At 42.8% G+C, this 14,000-nt stretch overlaps 1 protein-coding gene across 2 annotated transcripts in view; it reads left to right on the forward strand.

Annotated features, from left to right (window-relative positions):
- The first annotated feature begins 6,516 nt into the window (after positions 1-6,516).
- ACVR1 (activin A receptor type 1) overlaps positions 6,517-14,000 on the forward strand; it is a 103,308-nt gene continuing 95,824 nt past the window's right edge. The window contains exons 1-2 of one of the 2 annotated variants that reach the window (XM_067549420.1): positions 6,517-6,747; positions 10,163-10,269. In XM_067549420.1, coding sequence (XP_067405521.1) covers positions 10,238-10,269 — 32 coding nt within the window. In that variant the 5' untranslated portion in view covers positions 6,517-6,747; positions 10,163-10,237. The remainder of the gene's footprint in view (positions 6,748-10,162; positions 10,270-14,000) is intronic. The other variant, XM_067549422.1, reaches the window with a different exon arrangement.

The following is a 14,000-nucleotide window of genomic DNA, read 5'->3' on the forward strand; positions in this document are numbered from 1 at the left end:
ATCACAACAGCGCCTGTGATGGATTGATTCCCCACTGACCAGTAGCAGTCTGGCATTCCAAGCTTCCACAGAGCAATCACCACTCACTGTCAGAGAAGGTCTCATTTTAGTGTTGCTGCACTTCAGGGCTGGGTAAAGCTCTGCACAAAGTTTCTGGAAAGTGGCCTCCCGCATTTGAAAATCCTGCAGATACTGCTCATTATCCCATAGCTGCATAATGATGCGATTCCCACCAGTCAGTGCTTGTTTTCTGGGACCAGAAATGGTGTTCCACTGTGTTCAGCTGCTGTACGACTGCCAGCAGCACCCAGAAATTGTTTCAGTTTATGGCTTGCAGTAGGGCTGCTTGAGGAACATTGCAATACTCCACACAGCATCTCCTGTCTCGGCTCTGAAAATACTGTGGGATAAAGTGCAAGGTGTTTGTGATGCTCACAAGAGTACACAGCTGAGCGTGGTCCATGCTTCTTGGGCTGTGGCATACATGTTGCTAAGCCAGGCTTTCGAAAAAGGCATAAAAAAGTATGGGTTGTTTGTCGTCGATATCAGGGGACGGAGGGAGGAAACTGCATGATGGGAGGCCAAAGCCATGTTCCTATTCCCCACTGCAATGATGTTTTGGCCCTATGAGGCTTTGCAAGCCCTTCCCAAACCCCCCTGCAGCTAGTTGTACTGTGGGATAGCTAACCATCATGCACCGCTCTGTGCATTGATGCAAGAGGTGCACTCTACCGACACCATGAGCATGTCCAATTTAATTACTGCGGTGGTTGGATGTCGATTTAAATTAAGTCAACTTAAGGTTGTAGTGTAGACATGCCCTAAGTAGCCAGATTTTCAAAAGTGCTGAGTAGTCAACCACGCCCATGGAACCTCACTCGAAGATACTGAACTCTTGGAGGTAATGGGTGCTTTTGAAAATCTGGCTATTTACTTAGGTGCCTAAATATGGATTTAGGAGCTTAACTTTAGGCTATTTTTGAAAATTGTCTGCGCTGCAGTTGTATTTTCCCATCAGCAATATGCACACATAAACTACTTGAATATCACACACTACAATATTTGGCAATATATTATGGAAAATTACTGGCCTTACTGGAAAACTAGACTTATCTGTATTGATTTTAAAGGTATTATTAGTACTTTCTCTATTAAAACATAATTGGTTCAATTCAGAGTACAGTTAAATAGGCTGTGCACAAAGGAACTACATAGGGAAATGAAGGCTGAATCCTTTCTCCAGCTATGGGCCAAGGCATGGAGCATCTCTGCAGCCTTTCTGCCCTTGTCTAAACTTGGAAAACTGGAATGTATATTTTTCCACCAATGCAGCCCTACTGGTGTTGGGTATAGTATAGACAGGGCTCAGACTTTTAAAAATCACTATGATAAGTGGTAAAACCCCCTGAATCCTGTCTACCCTACAATTTACCCATCACCCATCCTATCACCCATGAAGAATGGTGCCGCTGTAAGTTTCAAGTGTAGACTAGCCCTGACAGAAAAAATATTTCTGTTGGTGTAGGCTGCATTTACACCGGGGGTTATGCCAGTATAGTCTCAGAAGTGTAGACACACTCATTGCCTGCATTTTAGCATTTGAATATGTGTAGTTGTTTTAAAATCCTATACATTTACCTTAGCAACAGAATAATTTTAGCGATGACTGAACCAGGGCTAGGAAGATATATGGAGTGCAAAATGGAGGGCAGTGTTGCTATCAGTGTAGACAAGCCCTTGATTTCTCAGAAATCTCCTAATGAAGATACTGATCTGTGCTTAACACGTAGGCCTGGTCTAGGCTCAGATTTTGCACCAATTTAACTAAATCAGTATCAAAACAGATTTAGTTAAATTGGTGCCATCCACTAGTGTGGACACAATTGTATCAATATAAAGGTATTTATATTGGTGTAGTTTGAGCCTGACCTAAATGGGTGTAAAATCCTGAGCATAGAACAGACCATATGAGCAAGTAATCCTTGACATCAGTATATTATTTGCTTTTCTCCTCCTTTGGATGAACACGCTTACTTTAAATGTTCTCAGAGGATTATGAATAATAAGAACATACCTGATGATTAGATACATCATGGTTTCCTCAAAGTTTAATCTTCCAAATTGTGCAAACATATCTAGTGGTGGTGAGTTCATCCTGCCTGGCTGGGGGTTAATCCCTTCTGAAACATTCAGGGAAATCAGCAATAATGTTTTGTTTGACATTTGTTTGCATGTCAGAGGATTCTCTAGACCATCTTCCACTCTTCCAGATAATTCAGGCTTTGTTGGCCTCACTAGTTAGCATAGCAGCACCTCTCTCCAGAGTCTGCTGCAATTTAAAGTGAATTAAAATAAGTTATCTCATGTTTACAGAGGCAGATCAAGGTATATTATTATTTACAGAGAGAAATATTAAGAACTCATTTCAGAAACTAAAACTAGTTACTGTTCTGTAACTATAGTAAAAATATCTTTGTCATTTATTACAGAACGGGTCAAATTATTCAGTATGACTTGTATTTGTTATGAAGTAAGCCTCATGATTTAGTGAATTATTGAAAGAACTGAGCTCAGTTCTTTTTGTATGAGTTATTCATATGTATATTTGCTGGATAGTTTGGACAATTATTTTTCAGACTATGGGGTTGTTTGCAAACTTTTCACTTTGACTGTCCAATATTTGTGTTATGTGGTTTGTCACCTAAATCAGATGTTAGTGTTTCCACTCTGTGGATGACAAACATTTTAAATAGGCGAATAATTTACAAATAACAGATAATGCACTTCTACTACAAATTCTCTGAGGAATAATATTAATGCTCAAATTCAGTTAACTTTCCGGATTCATGTGACTATTCAGTGCTTGTAAGAATACCCAGAGGTGACATAAACCCAGAAACCGAACTTGTCTTTTTAATTTTCAAAAATATCCATGAATCAATTTATTTCCTATTCAATCACTTCAGTTCATTACCATGAGGCAGACATACGGATCAACTGTTCGGATGAATTAAACTAAAATCTTCCATAATCTTACTAAAAAACAACATAACTGCCAGCATCTCCAACATAACTGTTGGTAGAATATTTTATTGTTGTAAATTAGTTTAATTCTGTGGTGAAGTTATTTTATATATTTTATTAATTTATTTTAATGTTTAGAGTGACAAGATGGAAGAAACTAAGAAATAATTTGTCAGCAATAGATGAGAGTCAAAAGATTAATTCAACGTTTACATATTTCATTCTTTAGAATAGAGATTATGAAAACAGAAAACAAATCAACAAAGTAGCTCCTCTTTTCCTTATGATTGTGTCTACTCACCACTAATCAGAAACATTATATGGTACATTTATAATGGCACTCTTTTCAGTTGATTATTGCCTGTTAAAGCAATTAGTTGTAAGATTTCAGAAAGAGTCCAGATGAACAATTTTTTCATTAGCACCAAAATCTCTCCCCCTTCCTGAATTTGTAAACTGCCTCTTGTGATGAGCCCCAGATGTTGCATTTTCTTACTTCCCAAACTGTCTCCTGAACCCCAGCCAACATTTCCCTTTTGCTCAACAGTTTCCATCTTTATTTGATTACTTTCCCATATATCAAATCTAAGTTTATTAAAATAAAATTTCTACTGAGGAAAGATCACTGAGGCTTTGTCTATACTAGAAAGGATTTGATGGTATAGCAATATAGCTATGTTGGTAAAACCCTCCAGTGGGGCTTCATCTTATGCTGACCAAAGAGTTCTTATGCTGGTATAGTTTATATCAGTTCTGCACACAAAATAAGTTATAACAAGCAAAAGGACTTTTTTGCCAGTACAATTGTGTTTGCCCTAGATCTTTTGCCAGAGGGTATGTCTAGACTGACGGTGGCAAATTCACCACCGTCAGATCAATCTATCTGGATCGATTGAGCAGAAGTGAAGACCTGCTCAATCAATCTGGAAATGGATTCAATTAAACCACCTCCTCAAAAGGCATAGTGCTGCATCGATGGGAACACATTTCCCATCGGCGCAGCGCAATGGAGATGGCGTGCTAAAGGGAAGTTACGAAGTCAACGAGTCAACTCCCATCGACTGCCGCCGAATTTCCCAGTAAGAATAGACCAGGCCAGAGTAACTATGTTGAACAGGGATGTGGTTTTTTTCACACACCTGACATAGCTAGACTAGCAAAATTTTAAGTGTAGAATGGGACTGAGTAACAATATTAGGGGCCAGATTCTGCTTTTAATTTATGTGGTTGTATCTCCCAGTGGCTTCAATGATGAATCTGGGTAACAGAGCAACATATGGAATTGTCTATTAGGTTCTTCCAGTTATAAACTCATACCTAAAAGAATCTAAGGTGAGAGAGCTATACTACAAGCTTTTGGCAGCATAGCTATATTGGTCAGGGATGTGACAGGCTGGGATCCTGGACTAACATAGCAGTGCAAGCAGAAGCTGCCACTGTGGATGTAAACACTCTTGCCGGTATAGCTTGGTTTGCTCAGAGGGACTGGGATAAGTTAGACTGCCAAAACTGTGCTTTTGCTGGTCTAAGCTGTGTCCGCATTTGAAGCCCTTCGCCAGTATTAGGATACAGGTATAGGTAGAGTAGCAAAGCGCTCTTAAGGTATATCTACACTCCAAAGAACAATCCACGGCACCAGCTCTCAGAGCCTGGGTCACCTGACTCAGGCTTGGGAGGCTCAGGTTGCGGGGCTAAAAAGGGTAGTGTAGAGGGTAGGGCTTCGAGAACCGGTCCATGGCATGTGCCAGGTATCCAGCTGGATATTCCTGCCCTCTCTTCCCCAACATACTTTGTTGGTATTACCTCCTAACGTGCTCCTGTGTCCTCCCCCACCATCCTGAGAAATGAATCTGAGGAGGGACCATCCCTTTCTATTTCCTAATGACAAAACATTCTAGCATTCCCTGTCATATGATGAAGCTCCTGGCTCCCAAGTACTGACAACCAACCAAATGTCCTACTCAAAACTGACATCCTGTACCCCCATAAATATATCCTGTTCTTTGAGACAGTCATCCTGTGTTCACCAGACATCACTCATGGCCCTATAAGCCTTAGTACAAACTGCATCAAATTGTTATCTGATGTGTCTTTTATGGGGGGCTGTAACCTACCCTTATCAGCAGAACAGGCTCATGGGTCTAGTGGTTCTTCCCCACTTCTAAATGCGAAAAGAGCCAAATTCTTGTCCTCAGCTCAGCTCTGCAAGCCCATTGTGCACTGCCTTTAATAGGGATGCAGGCGTAGCTGAGGGCAGAAATTAGCCAAATGATCTTAAGTTAATTAACAGAAACATGGACGAATGGTCAATTTGTACCCTCACCTTCCCTCTTGTCCCTCCTCACTCACTGCCCCCTGCATAACAGGAAATGCACAATTGCAATGCCTCCTGTGATTCAGGATAGTTGCATGTACCAGTTATTATTTCTTCCATTCAGTTTGCAGTACATTTTGCAGGAGCCAGAGAGGAGAAAGATCTTTAACAGGGGCAAGAGAAGTGGAAAGGAATCAAAAGCTGAAGGTGTAGAGGGAGACAAGATCAGTGAAAGACACGGGTTTGGTAGCAGCTTTCTGTCTGATATGAGTGTGGGTATTGTTGGGGCTCATTGCCTTAGCAATTTTCTACCTGTCTCTCTGGTATGAATGTCCATGTGAGCACAATAGCGTATCTCTAGCAGCTTCCTGGTGTGGGTGTGTACTCACCTGCTCTCGGGACTCAGAGTCCCTGACCTGCTCTCTGGTGGAGGGGCTGGTGGAGCAGTTCTTTGGTTGCTCTCGCTGGGGCCTTGAGTGTATCCAAAGTTGCAGCTATGTAACTTTAAATCAGTTTTTAAAAGATGTACTTAAACTGGAGCACAACACAGCATGGTCATGTTGCATTTCAGCCCGAGTCATGGAATAGTTGGAGTTTTGCTTAAAGTCACTGCTCCTGGAGTCCTGTGAATACACTTCCACTTTTAAAAAAAGCATGTTTGTTTCTAGCCCTCCTTTCTTTGCAGAGAAAAACTGGAGAAGTGCATCCTAATGGCTCAGACACTGGTAGACTGCTAAAAGAACCCCCCAGGTATTGCTTTTAAAGCCAATAGCATGACTCCTAGAAGCTGACTTCACACTTCTGACTGCTAGGAGTTGGCAATGGTGGGGGCGAGACACTCTTAACCCGGCGCCTGTGGATGCAGGCGGACTGACTGAATTAAACACAATCCACATCGGCCGGGTTTACACCGCATTGCGTCACGTGCCTGCCCTGGGGGCTCGCACCGCTTCACACTCACACGGCGCCGGGCTGCGAACGCCGCCGGACAGGGTGCGCTGCTCCGGCCGCCCGGCAGGGGGCGGAGCGGCGCGCTGGGTTTGTGCCGGGAGGAAATGATGCGCCTGGTGCCTGGTTATTAATTACAGCGCCGGGCGCCCATTGGCAGAGCCGGGGAGCAGCCGCCACTTCCTCCTCCTCCTCCTCCTGCCGCCGCCGCAGCAGCAGCAGCAGCATCCTGGCCCCTCCTGACGCCGCCGCCGCCGCCGGGGCGGAGGAACTTTGGCTCCGGCGTCTCGTCCCGAGTCCCCGCGGGCTGGGCTGGGCTGAGGCCAGGCTTGGCCGAGGGGAAGCGCCGTGATTAGAGCGCAGCGGCGCGGGGAAGCGCCCGCCTCTAGCGCCCCGGCATCGCCGCAGCCCCCGGCGCGCGCCTCCTCCTCCTCCTGCCTCTCCGCCGCTGCCATGAGACGGTGAGTGGCCTGGCCGGCCCCGCAGCTGCAGGCTGCGCTCTGGGCCCCGCAGGGGCGGGCGGCCCGGCGGGGTCCTTCCCCCCCGCTCCCTGGGCCGGGGGCTGCGGCTGAGCCGCTGGGCTGGGGACGTGCTGGCCGAGTGCTGCCTGCTCCGGGGAGCGGGCGGGGCGCGGAACGAACGAGCCGGCGGGCTCCGCGCTTGGCTCCGCTGGGAAGTGGCAGCCCCCTGCAATGTGTGGCTGGGAGTCAGCGCCGGTACCTACCCGCCCAGTGCCTGCCTGCCAGTCTGGGGGGAGGGACTGGCGGCCAAATCGTGACATCTGCTCTCTGCTTTTAGAGGCCGTATTGGAAGTGCCTCCCCTAAATATCTGCCCCTGCTCGGAGTTGTTCGCCCCGGCTCGACAAGAGGCAATAAACTGCTCTGAGCTCCCTCCCTGGCTAGCCGCAGTTTGAATAGCTTCAAAGGCAGGAATGTGGGATTCATTTTCTGATGCCCACAAGGCAAATGTGGTTACAGATGTTGCATGTTACTTTGCCAAGTCTAAACCCTTCCCTCCCTCTACGCTGTAACCATAACAGTAAAAAGAGAAGCTTGGGAACCTCCCAAATTAAAATGGGTGGTGGGCTGGGTAGATGAATGCTGCCTATAAATGAGTGAATTGCTATTTTCAGTTCATCTGTGTTCTTCCGTTACTGCTTCAAGTACAAAAACGTTTTGTAGAAAAGCTTGAGTTCCCACTAGTTTAAAGTTTCTTTTGTAATGGAGAAATGATTGTGGACAAGACTGACACTTTCCTGTTGGTTTCATTTGCCTCATGCTGATTGATAAACATTACAATGAGTAACACACACACACAAGCTGTTAATTTAGTCCTTTGAAGAATGTAGCTATCTTTTGGGGTCTTGTTTCTCAAGTCTCTTTTCTGTTGGCAACATTAATCTAGCTCTGATAACAGAATTTTAAAATATCACAGGATCCAAAAAATAGAACTAGTTTAAAAATAACTTTGCTAGAAGCTTTATAAATAAAGCATGTTTGATAAATATTTCAAAAATCAAGTACACAACTATAATTTGGAAAATATAGTTCAGATGTTACAAAAATGTCCTTGTCATGTGCTCACTGCCAGTAAATCAAGTCTCCCTTTCCAAATGCATTGAAGCCATAGGATCAGTTTGAAAATGCTTGGGGGTGTGTGTGTGTGTGTGTGCATTGTGGGAAAAACCCTGTGAGATAAATAGATGTTACCAAGACACTTGTGGGCTATTGCAATGTGTGTTGGTAACTTCAAACAAAATGAAAATATCAAATACAGAAATCTAGAACATGGTTTGTTGAGTGTTCCATACAGGCATGTGGGAAATAGTTACAGCCTCGATTCCTGGTCTCAAACTAGCTAGTGCTTTTGAGTTAGTCTACTCTTGGCCCTGAGAGACAGGGATGACTTACGTTGCTCAACAGCAATCCCATTAGCCTGACGAAGAGTGATATTAACACCGTCTAAGGAGTCTTGTCTAGTCTAGTCCTCAGGCTTGAGAAAACTATCTTCCAGTCATTTTTTTCCCCTTTCCCCTCAAACCTCCCAGCTCTGATGGTTGTGGAGAAATCAGTACTTTAACAGTGAGGAAGGAAAATATTGAAATTGTTGGAATGTGAATAATCCTACTGCTCAGGGGAAGGAAAAACTTAAGTAAACAAACTACATGTGTTTGTTAAAAAACAAAACAAAAAAACTTAGGATAGTCATAATAAAAGCAAATAGCCTCTTATTTTGCTACTTGTCTTTCTCAATTTGGAGATTGGGAAGGGGTGGAGGGGAGTGAAGTAGGAAGGGAAGCTCTTGCTAATATAATAACCCAGTCTCAAGGATTCTGCCTTCTGAAGAGACAAATACTAGATACCAAATTCCACCCTATTCCTCTGTTACGGCTCTTGTTGTTTAATATTATATACCAAAAAAAAGTCTGATTCACTGACTGTAGAAGAATTTTTCTGTACTGTATACAATGCAGTTATGATGGGAGATGTTTATAATTTTAATATTTTTGACATACCCTGGTATATGAGAGAGAAGATAACATTGATTAAAGTCAGTGTAATGAGCACTGGTGTAGAGAAGGCCCAAGTTTTGACAGGAAACTGATAAAGTCACAGAGGCCAAAAATCCCTTGTGCATTTGAATCACTTGAGGCCATTTCATGCATTGCTGATTTGGTGGTGGTTAGTCAATGCATTGTGGGGAGACTAAATCAAACCACCTATTTTATATTAATATACCTTTATTTTGCAGGAACAAGCCATGTGAAATATCTGTATTAATGGGCTCATATTTGTGTATTAACCTCAAGATTTTATTACTGCTCATTGCATTGTGAAACCTGAGGTGTTAGCCTTTCCGATAATGTAATTTGTAGCAATGCCCTATAGAAGTAAAAAATGATCTATATGCAGCAATATCTTTTTGTAGTAAACTGGAAGAAGAATGCTTCACTTCTTTTGATTTCATGCCTACAGGGACATACCCTGCTTAAACCTACTGAAGGCTGTGGGCTTGTACAGCTATCATTGAAGGCAATCTTCTAGACAACATTTTGTTGTTGATGAGGTAGGAGATTGCAGGGCTGGCAGTTAAAAGTGAAATTTTTTCCCTTAAAATGAGCACACTTGAGATGGAGTCATGAAGATTTCCAAGTGGAGCCATACTTCAAGATCTATAAACATCATCCATTTTTGTGACATTCTGTGGCCCCCAACCTTTCATTTAGGTAAAATTCTGTTGCAAAGGATGAAGCAATTTGCTTAAGTTCAGTGACACGTCTATTAATAGACATCTCATTCTCTTTTCAGTTTTCCTTTCTGTGTCCGTTAGCCTTGAACTGTGCCCTTCACTGCTTATCCATTAAGGCCATAGTGACCACATCAAACATTTTTATAAATATCCTCCAAGTTTCATCTGTAAAGGTCTAATGTTGTTTGACAGCAATGCTCTTCCCAAGGAGGGTCTGAAATTGAAGGCAGTAAGGAGGACAAGCATCTGATGAAGCAGCTTGCAAATGCATTGCATCTAACTTATCTTTGGACTTTATGGATTAGTCTATTTTTTTAGAACAAATTCTCCAAAAGGGAAGTAATGCACCTCACCCCTGCAGATTAACAAAAAGTGATGTATTCCATACTACTATTGAGTGACTTGACCCCAACCTTAATGTACCTTGTTAGTATGAAAAATACTTCTCTGCCTTGTGTTATAGTTAACTTAGTAAAGAGCCCTTGGCATGCCATATACTTTAGGAATTGCCCGTTGATCCAGATAGCACAAGATTTATGGGTAGTCCTTGCTTGTAGGTCTTCCCACTACTTATGTGCCCTTTTGTAACCTCATGTTGGTCTTTTTCCCCTCTGTCTCCATTTCAGGACGCACGTCAGGCATACTACAGTGACTGAGATCATTTCTGCAGCCATTTCAATTTATACATCATAGGCCTTTATATGATGAATTGTACTGTCCAAAAATATAGAAGGTGGGGCTGTTATTAAAAAGAGAAAATGCCTGTGAGAAGGGAACCATTTGTGTGTGTGTAATTATAATTCATGTAAATATAGCACATTTCAAAGTTAGAAGCAGAGAAATGGAAATCTTGTTTGGATATTATTGATGGTGGCAGTACCAGTTGCTTTCAGTTGTATCAGCTGCTCTATTCTACAGGGAACTCCAGTGGCAGTCTCCTTGTATTTCTACTCATTTCTTTATAAGTAGACATTGCAGACCTTGATTTTTATTTATTATTATGATGGATAGTCTTGATTATTTTTAAGCACTCTTGCAGTTTTTATCAATTTAAATCTTCATAGTTGCCCAAAATTTTGGTTCTTCAATCTTTTTAAGGTTTTTATTGACTTACATTTTGGCAGTTGCGGGAAGTTATGGGGATGGTGGTCAGACAATTATTTAATAGTGGTAGACATTGAGACTCAAAGATTTGACTGTTAAAACACAAATTGTCAATATCACGTGTCAAAATAGCCTTACAATCATACTCTATTTACTTTGTATAAGTTTTCGAGCAACATTTTTCTTTCTTTGCCTATCTGTAAATTTCAGTTATAATTATGGGGGGTGTGGGTGTGAATTACACACACAGACATACCAATAAAAGTCTAATTCTTCTAAGCTTATTTGTAGGCTGCATTACAACAGTCGTCATTAATATTTTTCTAATTTTGCTTTTGTGAATAATGAATGTAACCATGGTAATTCATTTATTGTAAGGAATTAGCAACATACTGGTTTCTTTACAAATGAATCATGTTACCTAGTGTTTGTTGAGTAGTATAAGGAATATTATAGTCATATTAGTTACTTACCAAAGGGATTTGTAAAGATTTTTAGTGGTGATCACAGAAGTTCAGTCTGTCTCTGTGCATTTTCTGTTATTTCCTGAATCTAGTTATTAACAAACTTCCATTTACATGGAGAACTGTGTTTTGTGTTAAATATAATGTTTGGTGTTCTGATGGTGGTTTATACTGCTATCTAGCCTGATATGTCAAGTTGATTTTAAGATAGCCTCAAAAAAAAAAAAAGAAAACATCTGTCCATTCAGGTAAGGTAGCCTGGTGATTCTAGGAAATTGAGGAAGTAGAGACATACTCTTTCTTAGCACTGGGAAACTCTTGGAGGGGTCAGAGGAGATAGAAAAGCCTCTTCTCCCTTTTGGCAGGAAAAGTGGCACTTAAAATTTATGTGAAGCTGATGTAGGATCAGGGTCTAAGGATAGTATCCTTGTAGAAATCCCTGGTTCCATTTCCTTTCCTAGCAGTTTGACCTTACAAGTGGGATTCCTGTAACCTGTGCTTGTATATCTACCTCTGCCTAATAGGTATCTGGTAAAAACATAGTTCACTCCCATCTACACAACAAGAAAGAGCTATGTTATAACCCGGTGAGGGGAGTTGTGGTGGGACTGGGTCCCCAGACAACACTGAATTTGGATCCTGTCCTGCCAACCCTTCAGCATGTGATAACTAATGTGGATTCCACTAGGCTCTTTGTGTTTTTGATTGGCAGTTAAAGGTGTGGTGTTCTGAAATGCTACTGTAGAAAAGGCCGTGTAGATTTTAACATAGTTTAAGAACATAGTAGTTAGAATGTTATCTAATATCTTCTAAAACCATAATTTTAAATCCTACTCGAGACAAGCCCTTTAGTGTGCAGCAGGGACCTTAATCTTTTCTGTGCTTCAGTCTTCCACGTCTGTAAAATAGCGATGATACTTCCCAGGGGTGTTGGAAGGCTTAATTCCCAAACACTTGTAAAGTGCTTTGAGCTCCTCCTATGGTTTTGTTGTTAAATTTAGTAGAAATGTTTAAAAATATTACAAAAACACTTAAGTGGTCATTTAAATTTAAATTATTCCCCTGCAGTATTCGAAAGCCTTACATAGCAACACAGCCCTAGACTCTTATTTTCAAAAGCACATAAGATGACTTAGGAGCCCAAATCCCATTTTCAGAAGTGACTAAGGGTATATCTATACCATGAAGAAGAATCTGTGGCACCAAGTCGCACAACCCAGGCCAATTTATTTGGGTTTGTGGGGCGTGGCCTGCTGGGCTAAAATTAGCTATCTAGGCTCTGGTGCCCAGTGAGGGGAAAGGGTCTCGGAGCCTGGGGTTTGTCTAGACTGGGAAATGAGCTACCACATTGTTGACCACAACTTAGTCTAGTACTCCTGCAAGGGGTGACTGCAAACAGTGAAACACAATTTGCCTTGTCTGTCCTAGGTGCAAAGTGGTGGTAGCTGGCACGTTTTTAAAGGATGTATTTTTCCTAGTCGAGGCAACCAATGGAGCCAGAGCCTTTGGAGTCACTCTGGACACTGCTACAACTCTCTTTCCTTTCCTAGTGTATAAGAGAGGATTTGAGGTGATGGCTAAAGAGGGTGAGACTCAGGTTGGATCTACACTAGGAAATTAGGTCCTTGTAACTACGTTGCTCAGGGTTTGAAAAATCCATCCCCCTGAGCTATGCAGTTAAACTGACCTAACCCTTGGTGTAGACTGTGCTGAGTTTATTGGGGGGCGGGCAATTCTCCTGTTGACCTAGATACCGCCTCGTGGGGGAGGTAGGGGTACTTACATTGATGGGAGAATTCCTCTCGTTGGCGAAGGAAGTGTCTTCACTGAAGTGCAACTGTGGTGCAGTTGTGGCTTTTAAGTGTAGCTCTGTCCATGTTTCTGAAGTGCTAGTTGGCACAGAGTATAGCTACCGAATGTGGCATGAGTCTGGTAGCAAGCTTGATCTGTAGCTTTTACTTGTGTGCGTGTTTGAGCTCCTTCTAGTGTTAAGGTAGGTTTTTGTTTTTGCTTTTTTTGTCCCCTCCGGATTGAAAACAAACTTGGTGGAGGAGGGGGAGTCTGCTTTAGGTATTGGGGAGATGGTGGTGTGGAGAGCATGCAATCACCACTTCCTTGATAGCGCTCAGTAACAAGACCCCTTTCTATTCTAGGCTTATTTCCTGCACTGAGAAGCTATTTGGATTTGGCAAAGTTGTCTAAATTAACCTCATACGTTCACCTTTTCTCCCTCCACCCTGCTCTTTTCCCCTCTACCCCATCTCTTGCCCTCTTTTTGGGGGGGACGAGGAGGATTTTCTTTTGCAAAGGCTGTGCTTGAGAGAGAGTGGGTGCTGTGACTCTTAACAATACAAGCATTCTCCACCCTGGTGATCTAAGGGACCAAATGTGGGGGAAGGGCATCTCCTTCAATGCTCTGAAGGTATGGAAAGGGGTGGGTAGAGGCACTAAGCCCCTCCCTTAGTCATTTCAATGCAGTTGGAGCCAGCTGCTATGCTTGTTGGAGACCAGACATTTCTCGCCTTTGCGATGAATCTTAGCAGCTTGCTAAAAGGCAAACTGCAGAGGACGGTGCAAGAGGCAGGCAGATCAGGCACCTGTTCTTCTAATTTGATATCCCTTGCAGCCAGCCAGTGAAGCAGGTGGGAAGCTGCTGGTGGTTGTGCAAATGTACAGGAGACTACAAATGGCTCTCTTTGAAGTCCTGGAAGCTGCTGATCACCAGAAGGGGGAGAGGTCTGGGGGTTCCAGTTACCTCAGCAAACCTTCAATTCTTCTTTGAGTGGTGTACCTGTGGGTGCTCCACTGTAGGTGTAGGCACACCCCCGCACTGCTGATTGGAGAATTTCAATAGCAGTCCATCCTGTCCCACGCATGCGTGGCTGCCCGCCTGCCA

This window comes from Emydura macquarii, unplaced genomic scaffold, assembly GCF_026122565.2.
Source record: "Emydura macquarii macquarii isolate MOO-44397 ecotype Brisbane River unplaced genomic scaffold, CSIRO-AGI_Emac_v2 contig_1253, whole genome shotgun sequence".
Lineage (NCBI taxonomy): Eukaryota > Metazoa > Chordata > Testudines > Chelidae > Emydura > Emydura macquarii.